The following is a 16296-nucleotide window of genomic DNA, read 5'->3' as shown; positions in this document are numbered from 1 at the left end:
GTAGACATATTCTTGAAGTATGTGATGTTATCAAATGCTCAGAGGGGTGCAAAATGCTGAAGAAATACAGAGGCGAAAAGCCTAAACGTATCCCAATATGCTTAGAAATGCTGCGGGTTCTGTGGGACGACCCTTCAAATTGATGATTGTTTGGTTTAAAGGTTAATCACAGGTGTTGTGCTCCCAGTAGCTAGTGAGTCTCAATCAGTCATCACAGCAGATACTACATTTCAAAATCACTTAGGTCATTTTGCGTATCAGCAGACCTGGGCCAGTCCATTAATAAGTTTTTCGTGTTTTACATCCCCTCCGAGCTTCTCTTTGATGACAGCACAGGAAACCATAAATCTTCCCGTAGCAGCAGCAGGCAGCACCCTGTGGACAATCATCAAGGGTTGTCCGACAGAACCTGCAGCATTTCTGAGCATCTTGGGATACGTTTAGGCTTTCCGCCTCTGTATTTCTTTGACAGCATTTTGCGCCCCTCTGAGCATTTTTAGTTTTTCCCCTGGCGGAGGTTAATATCAGAAATCATTACAGATAAAGAAGAGCTAAAACCAAAGATGGCTGTCCTTGAAGTTTTGACGCCTTGGTAGTTTCTAGGCTAGAAAATTTTCCCAAGAGAGTCAACGGATGTTGCACAAGAATTTCCTTCTCTTTAGGCTAAGTATTTTTGGATCCAGCTCATCACCAACAGGACAAAGTGGAGACACACAGCTATTTTTCAAGCACGTTATTGCTGTAAAATGCATTCCCTGGCACATCCTGTCTTTTTTCTTTCTTTGTTGAATTCTTTAGACACAGAAGTGTTAGTGTAGCTAGCCAAAGCTATTTTGCAAAGTGCTCTGTTTAATATATCCTGCTTAGTCTCCACAGCATCTGCTAAGCTAGAAAGTCATTGACAATGAATACAATTATTTAATGATGTATGCCAATAAGAGGCTTTTGATCTTCTTGTTTTTGGAATGTGTGTTTTTGTTCCACCTTCTAACTAACTGAGGTCAGTTGTGATGGACATATATGATGTCTGCCAATTGTTACCTATTAAAGTATGAAGGAAAAACATAATTGTATAACAGTGGCAGAATGGCATCAGTCTTTGTAATGGATTATGTGTGAGAACTTCCAGCATCCCTTCTTGAAAAGTAAACGGAAATTAATGTTATGAGCCTGATATGGAGAATTTAGTCAACCCATTTATGACAGGAACGTGGTATAGATGATGTACAAAATCTGTCAAGAATTCTTTATCTTGTAAGGAGCACAGTTTAACACAAGGATGTGATTTGACAGTTATTCCTTGTGAGCAGATTATGCCCTCCTTGCATCAAATAAATGCCATCAAACTAACATGTGCTGTCATAGTGAGTTTTATCACAGCCTAGGAGTCTCGCAGGAAATAACAAAGTTTGACAAGGTGTAGGTAACTCAATGAATTGCTCACGGTGTTCTACAGTACTTCTCATGTTTTTGATCTTGTGTGTTTAGGCTGGTTTTCTGGTTTTCTGGGTTTTGCCTTGTGTATGTGGCTGATCCCAAGAAATTGATCGCTCTTGCGGCGTTGTGGGAAGAGTTTGCGCAAGGACGAGGTGGCGATTTTAATGTCGTGCACTTCCTTGTCTGTGTTCATGACTCCCCGAGGAGCCACAGGAGGGTGTCTAGAGGTCAACATGTTTCTCAGAATTCAGACAAGGTTGCCAGTTGGAAATTGATGTTAATTGAGAAGAAATTAATGAAGGAAAATAAATTACAAGAATAAATGAGGGAGCAGTGACAAGGAAGGGGGTGGGGGAGTACCACAAGTCTCATTAGCAAATTTTTTATATCACATATATTGGTCAGAGCACTGACCGTAATTGACCTCCCAGAGATACGGTCATTAGAGCACTATGTCCGTGTAGTCTGTCTCTCATGTACATGTATGTGTGTACCTGCATATATATATATATATATATATATATATATATATATATATATATATATATATACAAACATATGCATACATAATTTGGTGACATGACAATTGCTCCAGTCTTATTTTCTCCAAGGACTTAGGGTTAGGGTTGTGATAGAATTTTAGATTTAGTTTGATGTTAGGATTAGGATTATGGTTACGGTTATGTTTGTGGGTAGAATTTATCTTTTGCTTAGCATGCATATAATACTTCATGGGAGCAATTGTCTCAGGAGCACATGTCATGTACGGAACCATATATTTATATATCAATATACATGTTTATACATGACTTTGTTTTTTCTGTACGCACATGTATGTACGTTTGAAAAAAGAAATGATAAGAAAAGAGATATGCAAAGTGATAATCACCTGAAAATAGAAAGAAACAATCATTCAGATAAGTAGAAAATTGGTCTTTGTTCTTTATTGGTGAATATTAAATGATGCCTTCATTTCATAATCACTCTTTACTTGTTGCAGAAACTCTGAAAATGAGACGATATTCAAAGAACTAACCATTCTTCGTAGGTTGCAGATGCGAGCAAAGTCATGTCAAGACTCACAAACAGAAAGATGGCTTTTCAATATTGGAATTTGTGGCTGAAACCGTTGAGGTTGAAGAAGCCTGGTTTCTTTATTTATCCTCCCAGATGTCCTGCGCAAGAGATATATTATGCATGCACCTGAATAATCCCACTTTGAAAACTAGCCAGAGACAAGCCCCCACCCCTTTCCTATATGACATCCGTTTTGCAAGGGGTAATACTTTTGTGGTCTCTCGGGTAGTGAATCATTCATCCTGCACCCGTAAGTTCACCCCTCTTTGTCTACCAGGGGTACAATCTGCCAGAAACTTGCAAACAATTAGATTATAAGTCAAGAGAAACCCTTGCAGTCGAGGAGGTGTTTCTGCCCAGTGTGTGCGCAGAGGGGGAAGGGGGAGTCGCGCACTGCAGCGAGATAATTTAATGTGAGAGGTTTTCATCTGCCGTACTTCCAAAATTAAACTGTTTTGCCTCGTGCATCCCCTGCGCTTTCCTGTACGTGGCAGCATTGGGAGCTCCCCAGTTCTTGTTGCCACGGTGATAGAGGTTTTCATGATCTTTTATATTTCTTTGTGTGTATGTGTGTGTGTGCGCACAGAGGATGCTGCTCTTACTGAAACCAAATGTTGTAATGCCAAAGGAGTTTCATGCTGCAGTATTTAAACATCTTCTGCCAAATTTTGTTTAAGTTTGAAAAATGATCGAAAAGGTTGGTTAAACACTTTTCAGCAGTCATTTAGATGTGAAAGGGAGAACTAATTTTGTGAGCTAGAGTCATGGGAATTAATTTCTGTTGTGTGTATAATTTGTCATGCAATGATTTATTCAAGTTATCATTGTTTGCCATAATTACATTCTGCGCTCTTTGCGATATTTAAATCGGTTAAGGATGGGCTGATTTTGCTACAACACACATTTCCCATAGACACTTGCCCGAGTATACTCGGGACTCGTCCTCAATGGGTTAATTGAGATTAACATTTTTGTGAATAGGTTTTGCTTCTATTTAAACAGTAGATCTATGGGGTCGAATATTATTAGCTATTGGTAAAATTTGTTGCAGTGATATGACAGGTAGTATAAATGCACAATCTGCATGTTCAGAGATTGAGAGGTATTCTGTGTATGAGGCAGTGGAGTTTTGTTGATATTATCATAGCCAGACAATCATGATTCGATCGCACAGTATGGGAGTTTCTCATGCCAGCATTAATTAAAGGATAAATACCAGCCTTTGAATTGGGATGGGAAAAGACGTGAGTCAGGGTTACCTCTCGGCGCTGATTAGCTCCCCACACCTCAAATTTAGACTTGGGAGTGAAACTGACTGGGAATCGTCCTCATGGATTACTCTGAGGAGAATATTATCACCTCCCAGTTATATCTCGAAAGAATATCACTCCTACCTACTGACAATCTACTGTGCCAGCCAGCCAATTCCCACGAGACTCCATGTTCCAAATTATTTTCATATCTCTTAAATCTATTTCTCAGCCACTTTCTCTACACTTGCTGCCGTGACTTGGCATTCTTTCTGCCATATGCTTCTTGAGTTATTTCACGCCTTCCACTGTAGCATTAATGCAGAAAGAATTGATTTTATGCATTCTTGTATTGCTCATTATTTTCCATCAACAAGCAGTTGAATAGTATCGATGATAAAAAGTTGCTCTTCTCTTCTCTTAATCCATTACAAAATGCAATTTTGCTTGAGCATTACAGATACATAATGATCAATGATTTCCACGAGTGAAAAAAAAAATGTACAATTAAAGGCATAATTTACCATTTGCAGATGAAACAAAAACCAAGCATTAGTGCTTTAAAATAGTTCTAAAATGTGAGTTCGGGATGGAAACAGCCACTGTAAAGATTTGAATTGGTAAAATTAATGTTAAGTATTGTTTAATATACAAAATGTGAACGATAGTTATAATAAAAATGTTTCCAGACTAAACCATCTACAGTTATGGTTCATTGAGAAAAATACAGATATCTCCTTATATTTTAGGCTTTATCACGAAAATTTTGTATGATAGAATGTTTTGTGGTACAAGAGACCTACACATATGCATTAAATGTCATATCTTGGAAAATGTTTAAATCGGTGTTCCCAAGGTAAAATTTGTGATGGAATATCCATTAGATAATTGGTGTTGGGAGGGGTCATTACCATCATATGTACTCTTCCATTTGCTGGCTGTAGGAACAGAAGTTTATGAGTTGACATTCTGCACAATGTACGTTTGATGTTATAGCTGAATGTAATACATGTAGTAAACCACCTTCTGCCCCATATGGCTCTGATATCATGTACATTGTAGCTATGCATTGTTCTAAGCATGTCATATGTTATTAAGTGAATTGTCTGTGATACCCAACTCACAGAAGGCTGTTTCATGTTAATGCTGAGCTTCATTTTCTGTGAAGATCACACAACGTCCTTACATTATTTCACCTGTTACGTTCCCTCACAATTCATTTCAGCCCATTCTTTCTGCAGCCTTGAATATGTTAACTTCCTGTGTAGTGCTTGTTTTGTATTCCTCCATTTTGCTCAAACATGTAGCCAAGTATAGGAAGACTTTGGCCTTTAAGTAGAAAGAGATGATGTCATATCTATTATAATCATATTGTTCAGATAAAGAGCCTTTGCTTGGGCCTGAAGTGTTTACATTTTGTTTTTTATTGTGACCCAAACAATTCAAGCCCTTCTCTTCTCAGTTTAAATCATATCAAATTGAAACACGATAAAGTCATTCATTCATCAATAATGACTCAGAATTTATTTTAAAAATGATATCTCAAAACTTTGAATGATGTGAAGAACAGTTAGAATTACCCATAATCTTGTAGACTATGATATTGACATGTAATAGTAGTAGTAATAGTAGTAGTAGTAGTAGTAGTAGTAGTAGTAGTAGTAGTAGTAGTAGTAGTAGTAGTAGTAGTAATAGTAGTACTAGTTCATTCATTAAAGGACAAGTTCACCTTCATAAACATAAGGATTGAGAGAATGCAACAATATTAGTAGAACACATCAGTGAAAGTTTGAGGAAAATTGGACAATCGATGCAAAAGTTATGAATTTTTAAAATTTTTGTGTTGGAACCGCTGGATGAGGAGACTACCACAGCTTGTGAGTCATTTGCGTACAACAGTATAAAGAAAATGTATAAGAAAATTCAACATATTTTCACTTTTTTGCGCATAATGAAAGAGCACTTGACTTGCCTCTTTCTAAAGGCAGGGGGAATGATATTACCCATAACATTTGTCGGTAACGAGTCAGGGGAATGTGTACTTTTTTCAAAAGATGGAATTTTGAAAAATTCTCTTTATATTTTCCTTATATTGTTGTACGCATGTGACATCGTACACTGCAGTAGTCTTCTCATCCAGCGGTTACTGCACAAAAACTTCAAAAATTCATAACTTTTGAACAGATTGTCTGATTTTCCTCAAACTTTCAATGATGTGTTCTACTAATATTGCTACTTTCTCTCAAACCTTCTGTTTATTAAGGTGAACTTGTCCTTTCAGGTTGTTTCTTTCTTTTTTCCTAACATCAGAACTGCTGCTGTATTACTTAGATAACCTCTTGGGGAATAGGCAGATGATTTAAGGATATTTTTTCCTTCAAGTGTTAATACGTATGTGCTTGTATTTGATATCGGTTTTGGTTTAGAATGAGAGGATGGCTTTGTTCACACATTTCTGCATCCTTGATGATATTTTGTGGGAGATTATTGCCCGATTATGGAGGGATTTTGATTTTTTTTTTCTCCAAAAAAAAGAAACTTAGCTTGGGGTCATTTGGATTTCAGGGGTTATGAGCCTCCTAAAAAAGAATTTAAAGGATACAGGGGAATTTTGCTACTGCAGTGTTAAAGGGATATGACACAAAGTTGATTGCTAATCAGGTCGATTTTCAGACATCATAATTTGACATTGAGACAGGCAATATCTCTCTGTCAGCTTTTCTCTTTTATCCAGTTTTTTTCCCCGTAGAAATGTGGCCAATGTCTGGAAAAGGCTTTTTTACATGCTATATTGGTCTCCCCATGCCGTCCTCTGGAGAGTAGTTCCCCCATTTCCTCGGCTGCAGAGGTGCGGGAGATAAAGAAGAAGCCGTCTGGGGCCGCAATTATCTAATAAAAACTCCTGCCCGCTACGATTTGACGTGGATTAATTGCAGTAAGATTGAGCCGACTGATGATGTCAGATTTGCTCTTTAAATACACCCCTCACAAGGCTGGGATTTGCAGAATTCATATTTTTTCTCCTCCTTTGACATGATTTCACTGCTACTAGTTTTCTTTGAGTCATCCTTCCATAAATTCATTTCGGTTGATTCAAGACTTGAATGTGAATCTTCATGCAGAAAAGCTGCAACGTGTGCTGTTTTTTACGTGCAGCTCCTTGTAAATTCAAAAGATGTACTAGATAATTCAAACAATGATTGTTATTATTATTACCATTATTATTGTCACTGCTACTACTACTAACACGTAAAATATTTTGTTAATAGTAATGTCATCGTGATTATGATTATTTATCTTAGTAACGTCTTAATGTTTAATGTCCCAATAAAATAAATGCTCACTATTACATGTTCAATAGTTACATTGCCACATTGTCACCAACACTATGCTGGCATCAGTTTTTTTTTTCTTTTTTTTCCCAGAAGATTTCAAATGCACAAATCCTATAGGCTTATATACACATTCACCCCGTCTCTCATATTTAGATTAAACACATCACACCCACCCAGACATGTTTGTGTCAGCACATATTCCTAAAACAAAAATTAAGATCAAAGCTGTATTTGGTATTACTTCAATTCAATTCAATTCAATTTCAATTGATTTTCACAAATCATTCACATGTAACACAAACCCCTCGTGGTCACATGTAGGCCTACATGGTTTTGTATACATAATTACAACAATTCTGCACTCACCCATGCTAGGGATCTTTTGACACTACGACAGTAATTCATTTCTGGGAATAGAATTGATATATCAAATTTTGTGAGTGAACAGTTGGGTCGACGTGAGGTTGTAATCAAGATCTCCCCAAAACAGGAAAAGAGACTTATTCAAATTGTGCCGTATTGGGTGTCAGCAAAATGGTCTTGCTTGCCAGGAAATCATTTGTGATCCCTCATAACAAAACATTAATAGCAGAAGTTTGTAGTATTGAACCAAAGAAGAGGGGGGGGGGGAGATTATATTAGCAGTAATCTGGAGATAATCATTGCCCTGTATTACTTTCATACATCAAATTTCCATACAAATGGCTTGTACAGGCATCCCCCATTAGGACCCAGAAGTGGGATAGGAGAATGGAGGCCTAAACCACGTAGAAAACTCACCAAAAGTTGGAATGAGCAATTCAGAGGTATTTGTTATAGGATTATTATTCTCACTCACTATACTTCAGCAATATGAATACTGTAATATGTATGGTGACTAGATAATACCATGTGTGAATCAAACTACACTACCACCACATCTCTTACATTTCTATGCTTAGTAAAACGTGGTGCTCGTCTGTCTGCCCTTATTGCACGCAAGATAAAAGTACAGTGTTGCTTTGGCAAAAATTAATGCAGTGTAAACAGTGGTGTCTTCTAGAATGGGATGTCATATTCAGTTTGACTTGATTGATAAGGTACATTTGTAGTATCAACAGACACAATTGTACAACTTTTATCTATATGGGAGGTAAAGTGGAAAAGTTATGTAATGCTAGAAGCTCCACATAATTTTGTAAAAACTTATGACCCATTGGTATATTGTGTACCCTATACCTGGCATTACCTGTACAGGAAATATGTTGTTTGTGACTGTAGCACACCTATAGGAAACCCCTACTCCACCTCCAAACTGTAGTCCAGGGACTCTAGCTATTAAAAGATTTTGTCATCGTCAACAGTTGTTGCCACTTTCCTCGACCCCACACCCCTCCTCCCCTCCCCCCCCCCCCAACTTCATGCACACACACATACTGTTTGTTTAAGCGAACATATACATGTATACATACAGTATGCACCCTTCCTCATGTTGGCACACATGCACAAACATGGATAGACATCTACCTCAAAAGAGGAAACAGGTAGAAAAAACCCTTCTATGAAGACAGGATATGGACAGCACTTAATGCTAAGACAAAAATAAATGGTAGAGCACCAGTCTAGACTCACCTGTTCACAAGGAGGGGCCCCTTTGCACATTAGAAACAGCTTCTCTTGGTGGTAACTAATTCTTAATCACTGGAGAGGTGACCAAACCTTTTCTCAAGGCTAACAAATACAGTGCACTGGGGTGCCGTAACGTGTTGGTATTCTTTTATATAAAGTAAAAGGCTGCATTTGTTACTAGATAAAGTGTCTAATGTGTGATCCGTCTAGTTCTTAAAGGGATCATATAGTTTTAGTTGAGACTTAATTTCAGGTTTCTAACATTTTTTTTTTGTGTGTGAGATGATGAGAAACCTCTTATAAGATACAAAAGAGCTTGTAATTCCAAGACAAATTCAATGTTTATTTGATGAAAATCGGTTTTATGAAATGGCTGAGATATCCAAAAAGAACCATCATGGTAAATGGTGGGACCCACCTTTTATTACGATCGCTTTGTTTTACTTTGTTTTTGGATGTTTCAGCCATTCCAAACCGATTTTCATCAAATGAACTTTGAATTCCTCTTAGAATGGTATGCTCTGTACTATTTCATAAGTGGTTTCTTGGTATCTCGCAAGAAGTTAAAAGCCCAATACTCATCTCCACCAATACTATACCAACCCTTTAACTTTTGCTGTCCAACAGTTCACTCTGCAAAGTGTCATTTTGTCGTATGTGGTTGTTGTTTTCTTTTTTAAAACAGATGAGTTTTGCCTTTTCTTTCTGCGAAGAGTGTGAGGGGAGGGGAGGAAAAGTGATCACATTTTCATATCAACTAATTGATGGCAACCTGTTTAGGACCATCCAATGATCACATTATCCATTAACCAATCCAGCGCTTAAACTGGGCCACCCTGTGTCAAACTACCAAAAGGATGCCACAATCCGGGATGATTATGGGGTAAGAGGGAGATAATTCTGCCCTCGTTCTCTTCTTCCCAGGGAATCCAGGGTCTGGTATCTGCTCAAAACCAGATGAAAGAACAAGGTTAATACGAGATTACCTCATTTCCACCTGGTTCCCTTCCCCCCGAGGGAGCTGTGGATGATATGAAACAAACTATTTTGGGGGGAAATCGAAACAGGAACATGAAATATCTTACCTCTCCATGAAATTTGATTCTATGAGACCTCACTTATAGTTTTACCTGTCCTCTTTTCACGACATCGAAGGAGAGAGACATCGACATCTGGGCATCAAAAGAGGAACATGGAGTGATTTAGCTTTCCTTGAAATTTGATTCTTGAGACTTCCTCCTCTGTGCTACCTGTCCTCTTTACTTGTCACGAAAAGATGTTTTAAGCAGTGGAACTCCAATTGTGCTGACCTGTACATCTCTGTATGGAAGTTAAAACTGGATGAAGTCAGGTATCAAAGAGCAACTTGCCACGATTAGCATCTAGATTTGATGCTCACGAGGAACTTGTATCTTGTTAGGGTCTGTGTTACAGGTGTAATCTGCTAAGATTTTGGTTTTCTGTGCCTACAAGTAGGTGATCTATAATTCATTTTTGGGGGATGCTGATAGACAATTACAATTCAGGTTTGATAACAGGATGACACCACCATTAGCCCCTTACATGTCCAGGCACTTAGCTATACCTTGTCATGTTTTTTCACCAGCACTCAGTTACTGGTAGTTCTTTCAGACTTGACCCAATTCTAACAACATATCATAACAATACATGCCTCAGTCCAACAGGAAAGCCGTAATGACATGGTGGGGATTAAGGGGAGTGGGTAATTTATTATCTCTCTTTTCTCTTGGCAATTGCAAACTGCTTTGGTGTAAAGGACTATGGACACTTTCTGTACTTTGATTGACAGTAGCCATGAGGTAGGTTAAAGGAAGAGAAGAAAAAACTGGTTAAAACGGTTGCAGGTCTGCACACCATGCTACTGAATAGTTGTTATATGTTTTTCTACAAGCGTATGCATGATGAGGTCGATTGATATTGTATTGTATTTGTATTTGTCTTTGATGCTTAAGAATAGTACCACTTCACCATTTGTAGATGGTGTAACTTATTCCTCTTTTATCTAATTAAGATATCAACCTATTTAACCCGATACATTTGGGAACCCAGTGGCCTGCGTACTACGTCTATGGGGATTTCAGGATTCAGTATCGAATGTGTTAATAAAATGAAATATGAAACTATCATGTAATAAGAAGAGGGCTGTACAGCATCTTCTGTGCAAAATCTATGTCTTCTTGAAACTATGCAACTCCTGGTTATGTAACTTTGTTCCCAAATTGCCACCCTGATTCCTTTGAAATGGAGATAAGGAAGTAATACATCTAAGTCTTTGCATGTAAGTGCAGTATGGGTAAGCAGTTGAAGTCGGAGAATCATATATAACTTCAGGAGGTCAAATTTTGGCAAGAAAACTTTGTGGGGAAGTTTTGCCAGCTAATTTCCACCATCGACAATTTTTAGTAGCCAATGTTAGTACACTAACACTCACCCCTTCCCTTTTCAATCAGCACCTCCTTACAGGATATTGAAATAAAACCAGAGAGAAATTTGACTGTTTTAAGGTGTCAACTATTTATAGATTCTTAGCTCGTTTATAGTCAATAGTTAACATAGTCAGGCAATGCACTCAAGTTAGAATACAAGCATTGTGCCATTTGATTTTATTTTCATATTTTTATTGAATTGGTCTTTCCTTGGACATAAAATCATAATATCATATCAACATGCAGTATCACATAACCTGGACCTGTGATAGTTGAGTTCGCATGCTGTTGAAGCAGCAGCGCTGGAAAACTAAATGCAGAATTCCTTTCTGAACACGGTACAAATTTGCGCTTTAAGGTAGCAAATCTGAAGACTGGAAAAGTTCATTTCCCATGTATGTTTGACATTTTCAGTTCATCATCGCAGTTCTCAAGCATATAAAGAAGAAAAAGAAAAATCAGGCTGTATATAGACAGTTATGTACCAAACATATCCCACTATTTTATTTCTGGTCATTTGATGAGGAAATATATGTGAGATATCAAACAAACTTTCTCCCTCCGAGGGAAGAAACCTTCACCGTCATGGAAACTGGTAGGAAACGTAGAGGAACATTTTCATTTCTCCCTGCCTTCCTCGGGAGCAGTTTAATCTCATTTTCGACAGTTCCCTTCCCTCCCCGCACACGCACACACACACACACACACACACACACACACACACACACACACACACACACACACACATGATACTAGCTTGTCCCTTGCATGTATTTTTGTTAAGAAAAATGGCTCAAGATGGCAGCACATAAACTCAAAAAGGAATTGAACATTTTTTTTTTTTGCTCTGCAAAAAGAGCAGAAGACAAGTTGCTGCCTGGTGAATTATCACCTGCCACAGCAATGAGATTTTTTTTTAAAATCACCAACTAATTAAAACTCTTGGCCGAGCTGTATACATGTCACATGTTGGTGTTGTGTGACTGGCACAGTTGTGCTTTGGTTAGCCTTTTCCAAAGACTCTTTCTGCACTGTTGCTTAGTGTTGTCAATCATAAGCGCATAAGTCTCAGGACTTCTTGAGATCTGCGAGTGTTGTTGTTACTTCTGAGCGAGGAGAAAGTAATAGTAGGTGCACCACTTTCACTAAATGATTCAGCTGCTTCAACCAATCAGGTTGCTAGATTTACCCACTGGCTGTTGGTACATAATGTATACTACATAAACTTCTTCAAATCCGCATTATGCTGATGGATGATGTGTGCTTCCAAATGCTGATAGCAGAATTTGTTTTTGCATGAGCAAAAGTTTAGAAAATCAGAGGGGTCTCTGAAAGCTCATTTGCAGGTGGCTTGACCCTCGCTCGCATTATGACCCTCTGTTCGTTTCACTTTCTATTACTACTGCTAAAGAGTCTTTACAAAGACTTTGCTCTAATGAGCATTAATTTTGATTTTGGCACAGAAATGGATCATTTCTTTCTTCTTCTTTTTTTTTAGCTTTGTTTACATCCGAGCTTCTACTTTCTAAACACATTGATGCTCTCACCTGCTTGGATAGGTTGAAGGACAGTTACATAACAAGTGAACTTTGAAAGTACACTCAGGATTTGTATACCATTCACAATACTCATGGAATCATGAAGTAAAGTAGGATAGAAAAATTAGAATAATGTCCCATTTTGACTATTTAAACCCATTTTGAAAAATGCTACATTGCATACAAGAAATTCTTGCTAAAAAAACAAGGAAAAAGAAAAGTGAATGCTTGTTCTTGTGCAAGAGCAAGCTATCTACCTGTAAAGATTTTTGATGTATGCAGATTTATATAACAGAAACAGATAGACATATATATTTGTCAGTGTCAAGTGTGTATATCTACTTTTTTTGCAATGCAAAGACTGAATGTACAGAATCTTTCATTCGTTGTATTAGACAAAATGAAATGAACATCATTCATAGGATGTGACATATATTGTGCAGGAGTCTTCCAGCCGTGTTTAGTTTAGATTTACCATTTTCCCGCTTCATATTTCATATCTTTCATATTTGTTCTTCCCATGCAGGAAGTGACGGACCTTGACCCACATATCGTGAAGCACTTCCTGGTGTCACATGGCCTCCCCGAGGGAGGGGAGCTGACCAGGGCGGATGGCACCACCCTTCTCGTCAACCTCTTCATGGAACTCCTGCAGTGCTCTCCGGTGAGTTGCCTTGCCTGCCGTCGCCATTCATTGCCGTGATAATTGCCTATTCATCAATGCCGTGATAGATGCATTGCTTATACAAACACTGGGCCCTCTATTAACTCTTTATTAATTGATACATAGTATTATCTTGCAATTTTATTCTTGCAAATTAATGTTTTTTTCTCCAGAATTTGAAGACTTTGAGTTCAAAGCTAGTGTCCAATGTTTCTATAGAACAGTATCATTACTACAATGATGATGATAATAAAAAACAAAAAACGACTGTTTGCACTTCTTTGAAATTGTTCCCGTTAGCCGTGGTTTTAAAAACCCTTGCAAACTAGGTCTTTAAACAAGAAACTTTTTTTTTTACATGAAGGTCAGTTTTGGTGAGATTTAGAGTGGTTGATTATTGCACTCAAGTGCATGGGAAAATCTGAAATTTTCATAGAATATATCTGCTCCAGAATTGCAAGAGTTGTCTTTTAGCAGAATCATTTGGCAGTTTTCTGCATTGTTCTGGTAAAATAAGACCAACTAGCTCAAGTGGAGAAAAAAATCTAATCAAGAGACATTCAGTGCTACTCAATGACTCATATATCATAAAGTTTGCTGTGTTTGTCATGCACTATAACCTCTCCACCTACCCCCCCCCCCCTCCCCTGAATGCAATTAAACACCATCAAGCCTGTAACAACCTGTAAAGACAGTAGACATTGTGCATAAGACTAACTTGCTAGCATGGTAAAACACAACATACATGTATTAACAGTTCTATACTGCCTTTGTGTACATCTCAGTTGTATTTGCAAAACTAAATCTTCAATTTATCAGTGGCAAATTTGCAAGGCAGAATGCAAACTATATAAGGCCAAATCATACAGGGCCTTGTGGAATTGATTTTCTTTTCCTCACCAAACAAAACAAAAAAGAACATTTGTCATTGATAATTTTTGTGCAGTATGGTCCTTTAGAGAATGTATGACTATACCTTTAAAGGACAAGTTCACCTTCATAGACATGTGGGTTTTGTGAATGCAGCAATATTAGCAAAACACATCAGCGAGAGTTCGAGGAAAATCGGACAATCCGTTCAAAAGTTATGAATTTTTGAAGTTTCTGCTCAGTCACGACTGGATGAGAAGACTACTATAGATTGTGATGTCACACGTGTACAACGACATAAAGAAAGTATAAAGAAAATTCAACATATTTTTACTTTTCTTGCGTAATAAAAGAACAATTGACTTCTCTCTTTTAGAAGGCAAGGGGAATAATATTACCTTTAACATAGATCAGTAACAAGTCAAAGAAATGTGCACTTTATTCAAAAAGTAAAGTTTTGTGAAGTTCTCTTTTTATTTTCCTTATATCATTGTATGCATGTGACATCATACAATGTGGTAGTCTTTTCATCCAGCAGTGAGTACGCAGATACTTTAAAAATTCATAACTTTTGAACGGATTGTTCGATTTTCCCCAAACTTTCACTGATGTGTTCTACTAATATTGTTGTCTTCACTCAATCCACATGTATATGAAGATGGACTTGTCCTTTAAGTTGCCTTAAGAAGTCCCAATCTGTAGTAGATATTAATCTTTCATTGACAAGAATGTAACATTTTAACAGTAATTTTTTTTTTTTAACTTTTTGGAACGTGACCCTTTTTTCAGAGCTTAGAAATATTGCTAACATTGATATTGCATAGGTTGAACTGCACTAGAGGGGATCATCAACATTCACTATGCAGTCATACAGCAGTTTAACCCATTGCATATAAGAAGCAGAAACCATTGTGTATTGAATCTATGGAAATTTATCGTGCCTGAGAGGCACTGGAGTAACTTGCCTCCTTGACAACACTCACTCAAATCCTTCAGTCCCACCCCCTTTGGTCATGTGACCTGAATAATTATGCATGCTTATGACATTGTTTACAGGCAGCTTAAAGCGTTCAAAGCATCACAACCCTTAATGCTGCCTAGCTCTTACCATCTCGCCTCTTACCTCTTCAAGTGGTAAAGACAAGTTTTTCAGTCATTCACATAAATCCAACCCCCACCTTGTGAAGAAGAAAAGATAATGTACACTTCAGTCTCACACATGCTGTGTATTTATGGACTTATGACTTACAATGTTGAATATAGTCTATAAAGATTGTTCCTTGTATATCAGGAAAAAACAAAAACAAGGCAGACCCATTGTTCTCTAGACCTTTTTTTTTAATCATCCTGAGGCTATAGAAATATAAATATGTGTGTATATATAAAAAGATGGATAAATAGATAGATATATATATACTGTAAATAGATATATGTATTTGCTTTTTAAAGGAATTTCACCAAACTACCCTGCTTATGATTGTTATTAATATGAAAAAATTGTTTGTTTTTTTAAATGACCAAAATAAAATAGCCCAAATAAAGAATCAGTCAACTGTGAGCACTAGCTACTATCTTAATTAACAGTTCAGTGCTATTCTCAGTTCTCTTTGTTCTGATCATAATCATTCAATCAATTAGTGTCTCTGTGTTGGAAAGAAAACAAGTAATGTACCCTGCCTCTCTGAACTCATAGCAGCTGTTGAAAATTTTTTTGATAGCTTTGTGTTGTCGGGTGATTTTTCTTGAGATCTCTACAAACCAAATCTTCTGTGATTAGTGCAAGAAGGTTTTATCATCAGCAGCGGAAGTGATTAGTTAAGGGGGGGGGGTTGAGTTTGGTCACTTTTCTGCAGTTTTTTTTTTTAATCTTGAAATTTGATAAAGACTTTTGCCCTTGTGTATGCTAATCTCCTTCAATGCCGGGCTAGTGTGTGACTTGCTTTATCCACTAAAAGCTCTGTAGACTTCCATTCCTTATCCACATAACCAGCGAGAGTGAATGTAGCCCCCCATTTTCTTTATATAACAATCCCCTGCATTGCGTCCCATACCTGCCATCCTCCATGATGC

The 16296-nt window shown here is 37.5% G+C and overlaps 1 protein-coding gene across 1 annotated transcript in view; it reads left to right on the top strand.

Annotated features, from left to right (window-relative positions):
* Positions 1-16296, top strand: part of LOC139728671 (uncharacterized) — a 101824-nt gene that overhangs the window by 30803 nt on the left and 54725 nt on the right. The window contains exon 4 of the mRNA XM_071639610.1: positions 13219-13356. Coding sequence (XP_071495711.1) covers positions 13219-13356 — 138 coding nt within the window. The remainder of the gene's footprint in view (positions 1-13218; positions 13357-16296) is intronic.

The sequence above is a fragment of the Diadema antillarum genome, unplaced genomic scaffold (assembly GCF_040938485.1).
Source record: "Diadema antillarum isolate AM-2024a unplaced genomic scaffold, OU_Dant_1.0 scf00000019, whole genome shotgun sequence".
In the NCBI taxonomy this organism is placed as follows: Eukaryota; Metazoa; Echinodermata; class Echinoidea; order Diadematoida; family Diadematidae; genus Diadema; species Diadema antillarum.
This window is presented reverse-complemented; position numbering and strand designations above follow the sequence as displayed.